The sequence below is a fragment of the Gracilinanus agilis genome, chromosome 5 (assembly GCF_016433145.1).
Source record: "Gracilinanus agilis isolate LMUSP501 chromosome 5, AgileGrace, whole genome shotgun sequence".
In the NCBI taxonomy this organism is placed as follows: domain Eukaryota; kingdom Metazoa; phylum Chordata; class Mammalia; order Didelphimorphia; family Didelphidae; genus Gracilinanus; species Gracilinanus agilis.
Genome location: NC_058134.1, coordinates 298,784,149 through 298,797,556, shown reverse-complemented (window position 1 = coordinate 298,797,556; position 13,408 = coordinate 298,784,149). Strand labels below are relative to the sequence as shown.

At 52.2% G+C, this 13,408-nt stretch overlaps 1 protein-coding gene across 2 annotated transcripts in view; it reads right to left on the bottom strand.

The window, feature by feature from the left end:
* PRR5 (proline rich 5) overlaps positions 1–10,151 on the bottom strand; it is a 31,789-nt gene extending 21,638 nt beyond the window's left edge. For both annotated transcript variants that reach the window (XM_044678063.1, XM_044678064.1), the window contains exons 1-2: positions 9,901–10,151; positions 553–633 (exon numbers count right to left, since the gene is read on the bottom strand). In XM_044678063.1, the coding sequence (XP_044533998.1) occupies positions 553–633; positions 9,901–10,031 (212 nt within the window). In that variant the 5' untranslated portion in view covers positions 10,032–10,151. The remainder of the gene's footprint in view (positions 1–552; positions 634–9,900) is intronic.
* Positions 10,152–13,408: the final 3,257 nt, after the last annotated feature.

Sequence of the window (13,408 nt, the reverse complement as noted above, 5' to 3'; positions counted from 1 at the left end):
ATTTCTCTTTTTTTTTTTAAGTGTCAGAGCCGTGCATCCTTGCAAAAGGTACCCTTCCTGAACCCCGGGGGTTCACCTCAAGCCCCCCCACAACATGTTGACTGACCAAATGAGTAAGGCCTCAGGCTGGGCTCTCTAAACCCCCAAAATGACGCTAACGGGAAATGCAGACGCCATCTCCACATAACCTTGAAGTTGAAATAAACCCACAGACATGTGTAAAGAACTGGGGTGGCCAGTGAGTCCAAAGCACTATGACTGAGGCTCCCACCTCTTCTCTGAGGTCCTGGGGGTATCTAACCCAGCCTCAAGAAAGGAGTTACCCTTCCCGGCCCCTCCATCACAATCCCCACACTTTCTACCAGTGGACTCTCCCATTTTATGGCCTCTTCCCTGGGAGGTCCTTTCCCACCTCTGGCTCTGTTAACAGCCCTGGTTCTCTACCCACATTAGCTTCACTCCTTGTAAGGGTCCTAAGGATCCCGGCTGTGCTGGCTCCAGCCCTGGACCGCCTCTTCATTCCCACCACTTCTGTCCATGAAGGTTACTTACCTGACTCCCTCGTTGAGGTGGAATAACTGTTGGTCTGGGAGGCCCTTCCTTTGGAACACAGCAATCACTCCATTGTGAATGCTACAGGAGGGAACACAAGGAGAGGCCACTCAGAGGGAATGTCTTTGCTGGGCATGGCAGCAGCCACTCTTAACCCCCATAACGCTGGTAAGAGGGTGGGCCAGGGGGACACTGACAAGAGGACAAACAGGAGGGGAGGAGAATCTTCCCAATGGCTGGGTCCTGGTTCCTCAGAACCTTGGGCTATCGCTAACCCCCAGAGCGAGTGTCCTTTAACTGACATGGAAGCCTGGGGCCATTGGTCATGATGGGTCCTGGGAACACTCCTGGGGCCTTTGCCAGATTCTAAGTTAGTCAGGCTCTCCCTCCTCCCCTGCCCCTTTTAGTGTCTTGGGACTCCTTCAAGATTCAATGGGAGCAGCCCCATCCCCTAGGCTGTATATATATTTGGTCTCCCAATGGAATGTGGACTTCAGGAGTGTGGGGATTTTTCCATTTCTGTCTTGGTACAGTGCTCAGAACCTGGCACATAGCCTTGAAAAATGTCCCAAAAAACACGACCCCATATATGAGTTGGGTTTTGGTTTTATAAGATTATTACAAAAACAAATAATATGGAAACAGGTTGTGAGTTGATAATACATGTATAACCCAGTGGAATTGCTTGTCAGCTCTGGGAGGGGGAGGGAAGAGGAGAAGTAGACAACATGAATCCTGTAACCTTGGGAAATGTGTACATTTATTTTATATTTTTTAAAATAATTTTATTTTAAAAAAATTTCCAAGGTTACAGGATTCACGCTCCTTCCCTCCCCCTCTCAGAGGTGATAAGCAATTCCACTGGATTATACATTATATATTATCTATGTGTAAATTTATTAGTAGAGATAAAAAAGAAAAAAAATTTAAAAATGAGACCCTGGGCCAGATCCCAGGGATATAATTGTGCTCCCTGGGTTGACCCCTAGGGAAACCTGTGGCCAGAGCTCCATTTGAGGAAGGATCTTGACTGACAAAAGGAATTAGGTGCAGAGAAGGGAGTGGGGGAGGTAGGAAGCAGAGAACACCCCCTCCCAGAATCATTTAAAGGAGCTGTGGATATTCAGCATGGAAAAGGGAAGGTCAAGGAAAGTGGTGTCCACCTCGGCTCCTCCTAACCAGACAGGACAAACCTTAGGGTGGGGGGGGGGGAAGGGGGCAAGAGTTCAGATGCAGATTTCAGTTCAACAAAAAGAAAACTTTGCTTTCCTTCTGCAGGGGTACTTAGGAGCTGCCTCTTCCAGGAAGAACTCCCTTGATGATTTCCTGCCTTCCCTTACTCCCAAATTTCTCCTCCCCACTCCCCTGCCTCCTAGCCTGTCACTTAGGACCTTTCTCTGCACTGAGGCAGTTCTGGCTGATGTTCTGGTCTATTCTTTACAAAATACTTGGAAATCTATTTTATTGACTTCTCATAGTTTCCCCTGGAAGTATATAATCAGTTTTGGTGGATAGGTGATCCTTAGTTGTAGACCTAATTCTCTTGCCTTCCTGAATATTGAATTCCAAGCCTTGTGGTCTTTTAGTGTGGAGGCTGCCAGATCCTGTGAAATCCTGATTGGTGCTCCTTGATATCTGAATTGTCTCCTTCTGGCTTCTTGTAATATTTTCTCCTTAACTTGGAAACTCTTGAATTTGGCAATTATATTTCTGGGGGTTGTCTTTTGAGGATTTAGTATAGAAGGGTGATTTATGGGCTCTTTTAATGTCTATATTGCCCTCTTGTTCAAGAACATTAGGACAGTTTTCTTGGATAATTTCTTGTAACATGATGTCAAGGTTCCTGTTTGTTTCTGATTTTTCAGGAAGACCAATGATTCTCAAATTGTCTCTTCTAGACCTGTTTTCTCGGTCAGTTATTTTCTCAGTGAGATATTTCAAGTTTCCTTCTATTTTGTCAGTCTTTTGACTTTGCTTTATTAGTTATTGCTGTCTTGCAAGATCATTGGCTTCTACTTGTCCAATCCTGGACTTTAAAGATTGGTTTTCTGCTATAATTTTTTGATTCTCCTTTTTGGTTTGGTCTATTCAGTTTTTTATGGTTTCCAGCTGTTTAATTTTGGTCTCCAATTTGCTTATCATTACATTTGATTTTGGGGCTTCTTTCTCCAGTTGGGAGTCTCTGTCTTTTAAACTGTTAATTTCTTTTTGAGCTATTTCCCACTTTTCTTGCCAAATCTCTTCCACCTTTCTCATGATCTCAGATTTGAACTCTTCAAGAGATTGTGACTAATTTTCATTTTTTTGAGAAGGCTTGGATGTGTTTGCTTGTTTGTCTTCCTCTGCTATCTCCTCTGTGGTCTGGATTTTTTTCTTTGTAAAAATTGTCCAGGGTCAGTGCCTTTCTCTTGTTATTTCTGGTGGCTGAAGGTTGTATTTCTTGGACTTTGCTTGCCGTCACTATGCTGGTTTTTCCTTCCCAGCCAGAAATCTGAGTGAGGAGGGCAGGCTCTACATGTATGGAACTATGGAGCAGTTTTTGCCTGAGGCTACTTTTCTGAGTCTCAACGTGGCTTCTACTGTCTACTGCCCCTCTCATCTCTATCTCTGCACCCAAGGTCCATGCTCCTGGGGTCTCATCTAGCTGCTCTCAGGAATAAGTCCCTGGTGGTCTTAGTCAGCTGCTAAGAACCTAGAGATTGCCCCATAGTCACTGTAATTTTGGCACGCTGGCTCTGACTCTGGCACCATAGGTGGGGGAGGGGAGGGCTGATCAGCTCACATTTTGGTGGGAGCTATTTTACCCCCTTATAGTGTGGAAATGCCCAAATCCCATGTACCTTTGATGCTGTGCCCCATTGTGGAGTCCATTCGTTCATCTGGATTTGGCTTTTTTGACCTTTTGAGGTATCATATATGGGTTAGTGGTAAGGAGAGTAAGAGTCCTGCTACTACTCTGCAGCCATCTTAACCCAGAAGTCAGTTTTGGCTGATGTGATCAAGGTGGAGGTGGAGTACTTGGGCAAGAAAAACCTGAGGGACAAGTTGATGACCACAGGTGGTTCAATGGCCCAGGGAAGAGGAGGAGCTTTCTCTTCTAGAGCCCTCTAGCCATCTAGTCCCTGGGAGGTCAGAAGCACCAGCTCTACCTTAGGATTCCTATCCCTGGCAGGGTTCAGGGGCTAAAGAATCCCTAGGCTTCTGCCAAATGTTCTCTACTTTTGTTCCAGAGATCCTAGAGGGGGAACCTGAAAGTAGTTCCTGCCTGGCTCCCTCTCCTCTCCATTGGAGGCTATGACTAAACCCATGCACTTTCTACACTCTTAACAAGGGAACTCCTGTGGTTCTGGAAAAAAAAAAACAGAACAGGCCACTGAAACTGGAAAGGACCTTAGGCCAGAGAATGCCAGTAGTAGGATGGAAGACTCAAAACAGACAATATCCTAGCTGGGACCACCTAGTCTAATCCCTTTATTTTATAGAGAAGACTGTGACCTTTAGGGTCACAGAAAAATATGAGCAGGAACAGAATCTGAATCCAGATCTCTTGACTCCCAGGCCAAGGTCCTTTTAATCCCAAGATATGACCAAATTTCTCCTTTTGCTCCTAAAGAGTCTTTACCCTCTGGCCTCTGTTTGGCCTGCTCACCTTATCTCCCTTGGCTCCCTTATCCCTCTACCTTTCATACCGCTCTGCTCCGTCTCTGGGCCTGCACATACCTCCTTTGCTTGGTCCAGTTCTCACAACAATCCTCTCTCCCCAGAACCTCCCCTGCCTACCAAGAATCCTCCTTGGATTTGTAGGTGTGGACCAGGTCCCTCCTGCTCTGACATTCTATATTCTAAGGTAACACCCAGCTCTGAAAAGTGGGGAGATGTGCCCGGCATTGTGCCAAGCACTTTATAACCCTAGGCAATGGGGGCAGTTATTTCCATTTTACAATTGAGGAGACTGAGGCAGACGGAAGTGAAAGAGACACCAAAGAAGTGTCTGGGGTCCAATTTGAAGTTGGAGCTCCCTGTCTCCAGGCCCAGCATGCTGGTCAATGTGCTACCCAGCAGCTGCCTCTCTGGCATTGTCTCTTCCCAAACAGCTCTGCTGTGGCTGACCTTCTCTGTTCCTTGGCCTCCTCCAGCTCGGATGGCCTCTGATTCTCAGTCTCCTTTCCAGGCCTCCCAGAAAAGCCCACCAAGAAACATCTCCAGGAAGGCAGGGAGAGACCCCACTCCCCAGCTCCTCCTTTCTTCCTATTTCTAGGATGTGTGACTTTTCTGAAAGCCAAACGTAGGAAACCCTGGAGAAACAGCCCTAGGATTCATCTGAGGGAGAGGGGAGGAGCCTCATGTGACTGGACAGTAGAATCCAAGACAAGGGTCACTTGGTGGTTTGGCCCCAAGGCAGAAGGAACCAGTCCACAACCGGCCTTAGCACAGGATATGCCACTTCTTTCTCCCAGACTGAAAGCTTCAGGCTCTCCAAAGAACCTTCCAGGGAAGCGGGGGATTAGCTTTATTTGCTTGGCCCCAGAAAGGCAAACCTGGGAGGCAGCCTCTGGCTTCTTAGTAACCAGAACAAAATTCAAACCCCTCTACGTGGTAGTGCTTAAAGCCTCCCACACTCTGGCACGTACCTCCCTTTGGAGACTTAAAAAATACGACAACTTTTTAGCTTCTGTCTAGTATGAATTTTAAGGCTGAAAAGCAGCAAGGGCCAGGCAGAGGGGGGTTAAATACTTGCCCAAGGTCACACAGCTTGGAGGTGTCTGAGGCCAGATTTGAACCTGGGTCCTCCTGACTCCAGGTCTGCGTGCTCCCTAGCTGCCCCTCCTTTGCACAATTATTTCTTGCCCTTCCCTTTCACACACTTTCCATAAGGGCAAAGCCTTCACTGCACACCACCTGCCCTCTCTTCCCTCTGAGTTCTCATCGGGTAGGTCATTTTGCTCTTCTCTAACTGGATTCACGGAAGGGCCGTAAAACCCAATAGAACGGCAGCTCCCTGTTTGCAGGGCCAGCTTCGGGGCCCACCTGCAGCCCCTGGTCCATGTGAAGCCGACTCTTAGTAAAACAAGCATCTTTGCTGAAATGAGCTGGGCAAGGTCTCCTCTAGCTCTTGATCTGCCCAGACCCTTCTTTCTCCCGGTGGGTGTGCAGAAGGGGGGAAGGAGGGGAAAGCCCCCGAGGACAATAGCGATGGTTGGCTATTCTCTTGGCCAGACTGGAGGCCCCTGAAACATCCCTGAGGAGTCCCCCAGTCCCTGCAGGCTCACTGAGGGACAGGAAGCCTCAGCTGGCCCTTGGTCCCCACCACCCTCTGGGCCTCCTCCCCAATATCTCTGCGGATGGACGAGCTGAAACAGGGTACAGGGGTACCACTGCCCGCCATCATCTTCTCTCCCCCAGGCTCAACATGCTGGGTCCTTCCTGGACCTCCAGGCCCCTCCTCACTCAGCTCAGCCCGTGGGGCCTCCCAATGAGACCTCGCCAGGGCAGGGGGCAGAGCAGCCATGGCCTTTGAAATCTGCCCTGGAGAGAGCAGAACGTCTCACACCCTGGCTCTGACGTGCAAAAGCTGAGCCCACCCGGGCAACTCCCGCCCCACTGTGGGCCTCGGTTTTCTGGCTCTTCTGTCATGTGGCAGGGGAGTGAGGGCAGGCACGGTCGATTCCAAGGCCCAGGCATTTCAAAGTGAAGGACCCCTGGCATGGGAGTAGGAGACAGGCTCCTTCCAACTCGGTTCCAATTTAGTTCTAAGATTTTCTAAGGTTCCATAAGTGTGCAAACAAATACTTAAAAAAATACAGAAAATTTGAAAAATAAAAAAAAAACAGTGGAATTGCGTGTTGGCTATGGGGGGGGCTTGGAGGAAGGAAGGGAAAACATGAATCATGGAACCATTGAAAAATTTTCTTAATCAATAAAATTAAATTTAAAAAAAAGACATATATGTGTGCAAACAAGGCCCCTAGTGGCAATGGGGGAGCTGAGCTCCTTAAATCCAGGCTGTGTCCAGACCCCTGAGGTCAATTGTCCCTTTTTCCAGGCCTCTGGCTATAAAACCAGGGCCTGGAGCAGGGCTGAGCCAGAGGCTTGCCAGGCCCCATCTACCTTTCAGAGCCCCAGGAAGATTCTGCACTGGGAGAGGGCAAACACTGACCACTACCATCGCTGACTCTCCCCACAGCACACCTGGGCCAATAGGCTCCCTGGCACTTCCTGTCTTTCCTCAGGCCCTGCCTCTCCGGCCAGGATCTGCCAGGTCAATCCTTCCGCCTGGGTAGGGCCTGTTTACCCAGGGTGGGGAGCAGACATCGATCTAAGATAACTGGAGTTAGGACGCCAGGACCTCGGCCAGTGCGCAGCTCCTGGGCAGCCCCCTTCCTCCAAGACCTTCCTCCAAGACAATCACCATATTGTGATTAGGGGTGGCTCAGCAGGACTCTGACCCCCAGGGCACTGGGGCTTGGGGAGGAGCAGAATCAAAGACCCTAAGCAAGCTCCTTCCCTTCCATGCTCATCCCTGTTCTAGCGGCTTCCTGGGATTAGGGTTTAGTGGTCTGGCTTCAGAGTCAGGCAGACCCAGGTTCCAATCCCACTTCCTTGTTACTTTAGGCAACCCACCTCTCTGAGCCCCAACTCTAAAACGGGGCTGTTAATATCTTTAAAGATGATTGATAAGGGGGCAGCTGGGTAGCTCAGTGTATTAAGAGCCAGGCCTAGAGACGGGAGGTCCTAGGTTCAAATCTGGCCTCAGCCACTTCCCAGCTGTGTGACCCTGGGCAGGTCACTTGACCCCCATTGCCCACCCTTACCTCTCTTCCACCTATGAGACAATACACCGAAGTTAAGGGTTAAAAAAAAAGCTATAAATTAAAAATTAAAGATGATTGATAATTCATCACTCTTAAAGTAGTGACAAACTGAGAATGACTGTGATCCCTAACAAGGAGCCAGGGAGATCAGGAAAGGGACCCAGAGGGGAGACCCTCTCATCCCCTTTCTGCGAGACCTGGGGGTCTCACCGGGACAATGGTCTATTGGCAATATCCTGTTTCCAGAAAATGATTTTAACACTGCCCCACTCCCCATCCCCAGTCCCTCTGGAGACCCGGATGAGGCTGGTCACAGGGAAGGGGGGGTGTTGGAGGTAAGGACCTAAACATTAGATTAGAGTCATTATTACTAACTCCAACCCTAATTCTGAGGCATTCCAGCCCAGACAGTGGGAAAAACAAAGCTTCGAATCCAGAGCAACAGTGAACCTGGTTTCAGGACCCTGGACAAGTCGCTTCTCCCTCCCAGGCTCAGTTTCCCTGTGGGTAAAACTGGCTGATAGCCCTGTTCCCCAGGACTACAGGGAGTATAGGGATCCATGGATTTCCCCAGTGGGAGAGCACTTTGGAGGAGAAGTAGAAATTTTACCTCTTGTCCCTTCCCCATCCCCCCCTACGCCCCCTCCCCCCTGATCTGGAGGGGACAGCACAGCTCCAGGATGCTGGGCCCATTGGCTGCTCTGGGTCTGGAAGTCTGGGCAGCCACAGCTGGGATTCAGCCTGGGGGCAATGGCAAACCGACAGGACTTGGGGGTCTGAGAAGCCCAGCCTTGCTCCTTGTGTGACCTTGGTCAGGTCTCTGACCCCAAGCCTCAGTCTCTGACTTCTGGGGTTCATTGTCTCCAGTCACTTCACTGAGACTCCGTTTCCTCCACGGTAAAATGAGGGATCCCATATAGATGAGTAAGTGCCCACTCTGTGCCAGATACCATGCTGACGGGGATTAGACAGACCATCCGGCCTCTAAGTTCCCTTCCAGCTTTCAATCTAGGATGCCACGAAAAAGAAGGAATGGGAGTCAGTGTAGAGTACTTTCGGGGTCCTCTCCGAATCTCTCTTCTGCTGTCACAGGCTGCCAGCTGAAAGCCGAGGCTCCCTCCTGCCTCCCAGGCCTCTCCTCGGCCCACAACAGCCGGCCCACAACAGCCAGCCCAGAGCCGGAGTTCACTGCTGCGAAAAGGAATGAATGGCTCCTTTCATTCTACCTGAAAGAGGGACGGAGGCAGGTCCTCGGGCATGCAGAGCCGAGCGGCTCTGGGGAAAAAGGGTAACATGCCAAGCCTGCAGTGGAATTCCAAGCTCTTTGCCATGTGGCTCCGTCCTCTCCAGACTTCCTAGGGTGCCCCTCACTCACGTAGCCCACGTTCCAGCCCAAGTCCCTTCTTTAGGGTTTCCCATAGAAAGCATTTTGGGTCCATCCTTGGAAAGATCTCTCCTCGTCCCTAGCTCCAAGAGAGAGTGACCGGCTTCCTCCTAAATCACTCGGGGATCACCTCCCACAGGAAGCCTTAAAATGCTTTGGCTCAATGCTGGCATCTAACTGTGGCCATCACTCTCCTCCCATCAGTCTAAACTCAAAGGAAGGAGCTACTTGTTTCACTTCTTGAGTGCAGAAAAACACAGGAGCTGCCCCACAGAGACTTGGGGACTCCGAAATGATCACAAGGCAGTCGGTTGGACAAATTATCTCCCTTTTCTGCAAAGTGGGGATACTGATCCTTGAGCTACGTCCTCTGCTAGGCTGCCTAGAGGGGAAAAATGTCTTTATATCACCTTCCCTTTCCAAATTCTCTCTTTTCCCCTCTCCCCCCTACTGGGTCATTCCCTGGAACAATGAATAGAAAAGGGGGGGAAGGAAGTTCTTGGGGTGATAGGATAGGGTCTACCCACAGAGACCTACCAGGAGGTGCCTTAGGGAACCGTCTCATTTTACAGATGAGGAAACTGAGGTCCAGAAATGCTTGCTCCCAGGACCCCAGCCCTAGTCAGTTTGCCGGATTTCAGCCCCTTCTTTGATCAGCTGCACCACACTGGCGTGGCCCTTAATGAAGTGTGTGTACTTAGGTGGGGGGGAGGGGGTTAGATGGTGTGTTCCTTGGTCACTAATAGGGGGATGGGAAATCTTCTAGACACAAACACTGCGCCCCTTTCCACAAAAATGCCACTGGAGGAGGGAGGGAGACAGGAAATGCCCCATCTTCAAAAGGCTCCAGAACCAGAAAGGCCCTTCGTGAGACCATCTAGTCCGTCTATCCTCTAGCCTCCTTTGGCAGACGTGGCCACCCAGCTCTGTTCTCTGCCTGGAACCTGCCGCCCCCTTCCTTAATTCATTTAGTCCGGTGACCCCATTTATGACCCTCAGCCTTTCTGGGCCTCAGTTTCTTCCCCTGTAAAATGGACTGGAGGAGCCCCCAGTCTAGATGGATGGAAGAAGGAGGCTGGAGCCGGGGCAGCGGCGGCGGCGGGCGGCACTCCTGGGATGGGACAGGCCCCAGGGAGGCCGACAAGCCCTTACCTGTTCCAGGTGGCGTTGGAGCAGGCTTGGCGCTGCTGGGCCCCTCGCTCCTCCAAGGCTGCCTGCTCTCTCTTGCCCAGATCACTGAGACTGGGCGAACTCATGAACTTCAACCTGCGAAGAGTCCTCATGGTCAGGGCTCGGCCGCCGCGTCCCCACCCCCATTCGCCCGGCCGGGCCACCGAGCCTGGAGGCCTGGGCCGCGCCACCGAGGAGGCAGAAGGGGCAGAGCCGGTTAGAGAAAGGTGGAGACCGAGAGAGCCGGAGCCAGCCTCAGAGACAAAGGCAGAGACAGCGTGAGAGAGCGCGGAGAGCGCGCCCCGCCACTCCGGCCTCTCCCGCGGGGGAAAGCCAACTTCGGATCGGCCGCTCCTCGCACGCCACGGCTCGTCACGAACTGGGGTTAGTCGTTCTCCGGCCTCCCGCGCACACTCACACGAGACACACACAGGCGCCCAGAACCCAGGCAGTGCGGCTTTCCGGCTGGGCCCGCGAGGCAGAGGCCGGCCAGGGCGGGGCGAGGCGGGGCGAGGCAGGGCGGGCCCGGGAGCCCCACAATCCAGCCCCCCACTCCAGCCCCTCCCCCTCCCAGCAGCTGTCACCCAGCCGGCTGCTCCTCCCTCCCTCCCTCCCGCCAGCTGTGGCCGCTCCCGGAAACCTACGGCCCCTCCACACACTTGGGCGCGCGCGCACACACTCACACACGCTCGTGAGCACACGCGTGCCGCATCCAGGGAAATTATGTACAAACACTAGCACGTAACGCGTGCACGTGGACCTCACACAAAGCCCGTTGGAAAATGATGGAAAGAAATACTCCCAGGACCAGACGACGTCCCAAGTCCACAGACACACCAGCCAGCCCCACTCCCCCACGCGCAAACGTGTATGCGCCCACACGGACACACAACCCCTCCCGTGTGGAAACACATCTGTGCTCTAGGAAGGCGCGTAGGCGGAGCAGACAGACTCCAGCCCGAGCCAATGGCCCCAGGCACCCCGGCCAGTTCAGAGAGGCGCCCCCACGCACGCACGTACTGAAGCCCCAGGATACCTCCGACTAGGAGATCCGGGCATCTCCCCGCTGCCAACGCACGCTCGGTCTCTCCCGGGGACACGGCCAGAGGACCTCCAGACACAGACCCGGCAAGAACGGCAGCCCTTTGGGCATAGAACCCTCACACTCCACACTCGGAGACAGACGTGCGTCTAACCTGGGGCCAACGTCCTCGAGGCTACGACCAACTCCCCAGCCCGGCAGCAGACGCGGACACGGTTCCGTCCTCCAAGGCGACTCAGCCGACCCTGGGACCAGGACACAGCTCCCAGGGGAGAACCAGGATCAGAACTCGGGCTCCAGAATCCCGCCTGATGGGGATGCCCTGAAGCCCTTGTCTCAGGAGGCCCCCTTTCCCTTCGCATCCTGGTGCCGTGACACTGGGCAGCACACTCATCAACACACACCCCTGCCCTCTGCCACATTTAAGGTCCCGGGGAGGGGCTGATCTACCCAGATGGAGGGGATTTCCACACTAGAAGTTCCCTATTCCAAAGCCGGCACAAACTGGGCATAGCCCCTCCCCCCATTCCCCATAACGTCCAGGGAATTTGCGGAAAGGATTCCCAGGTAGCCAAGTGTCCCCATTTGGGGCTGGTCTCACACTGAAGGGCAGGGAGCCCCGAAATCCCAGGTGTAGGCAGAGTGCAGAGGCTGGCCGCTGAGGGCTTCTGAGGACGGCAGGGTACAGAGTTCAAAGGAGCCCCGAGATCTTGGAGTCCAATCCCCCTTCTTTTACTGGAGAGGGAGCTGGCCCACAAGGAGGAAAGGATGGCTTTGGCAGAGGGCCCAGAGAGGCAGGAGGACTTGATCTCAGGGACCCAGGGGTCTTTCCATGCCTCCATCCTGCCTTGCCAGCCCACGAGATTCTGGCTGGGAGGGTGTCCTAGCCGGGAGCTTTGGTGCCATTACACTGGCTCAGGGACCTTGCAGAATCGTGGCTGCTTCTTGCTTCCATTTGTCAAATAGAGAGGATAATGGAGCGGACACGAGCAGGATAGACTAATCACTGCAGACGAGCAAAGGCCCTCACCTTAATTATCTCACGTTTACAAGCTTTCTGTAATAACTAACATATCATAGCTCCCATGTGCCAGGCACTGTGCTAAGTGCTTGACAATCATGACCTCATTTGATCCTTACAACCCTGAGAGGCAGGTGCTGTTATCCCCGTTTTACAGATGAGGAAACTAAGGCAGGCAGAGAGATTCAGCGACTTACCGAGGGTGACACAGCTAGGAAGTGTCTGAAGTCAAATCTGAACTCGGGCTTCCTGCCTCCGGGAGCACTCCTAGCCGCCTCACAAACTTCTTATTCTTCTGGTTTTAGGGTTTTAGAACCTGGAGGGGCCTTAGGACAGGAATGTCAGACCCGGAAGGCCCTTTGAATGGACAACACTGGAACTAGAAAGGAACCCCAGAACTACTTTTGAGTGCAGTTCTGTGCTGGGAAAAGGAACCCATAAAGCCATCAGCTCTGCCCTGGCCAAGCCCAGGATCGCTCACCACAATCTGCAAGGGTGGAGGGATGTCCCTCTGGCATGGGCAGCGCACCCCAAAACCCAGGCAAACTGCAAGCAGGGAAATTCCTTTGCTCCCTTCCATCCTTGTGGCTCCTAATCCAAAACATCCGATAGCTCCTATAAGCCCCTGAGAGGCTTATCCTCCTTGGATCCTCCTTTAGATGGACAGAGAGAGAGAGACACCTCCTCAATACCATCAAGTTGTATCTCAGACATCCATCTGTCCTCTGAACTATGAGTCACCCCCTATGTCTCCGGGCAGGCCCGGTCAGATGACCAAACCCCGCTACCAAATGCCTGAGTGTTTACTCCACTACAGTCGCCATGGCCATTCTCAACATTACTTTCTAAATCAATAAGTTTCTCTTTTTATTTTTAAGCTAAGTTTTGGAGTCTTGTATTCTTTTTTTTTTTTTTTTAAATCCTCACCTTCCTTCTTGGAGTCTATACTGTGTATTGGCTCCAAGGCAGAAGAGTGGTAAGGCTAGGCAACGGGGGTTAAGTGACTTGCCCAGGGTCACACAGCTGGGAAGTGTCTGAGGCCGGATTTGAACCTAGGACCTCCTGACTCAAGGCCTGGCTCTCCACCCACTGAGCTACCCAGCTGCCCCCTGAAGTCTTGTATTCTTGCAAAGGGTACCCTTTCCAAACCCCTGGGGGGGGTCACCTCTAGCACCCCACAACATCTCTCTGGGTTTTGTGGAGATCAAAATTAATATACAAAATACTAGGGGCAGCTGGGTAGCTCAGTGGAGTGAGAGTCAGGCCTAGAGACAGGAGGTCCTGGGTTCAAACCCGGCCTCAGCCACTTCCCAGCTGTGTGACCCTGGGCAGGTCACTTGACCCCCATTGCCCACCCTTACCAATCTTCCACCTATGAGACAATACACCGAGGTACAAGGGTTTAAAACAAATACTAAATATTATAC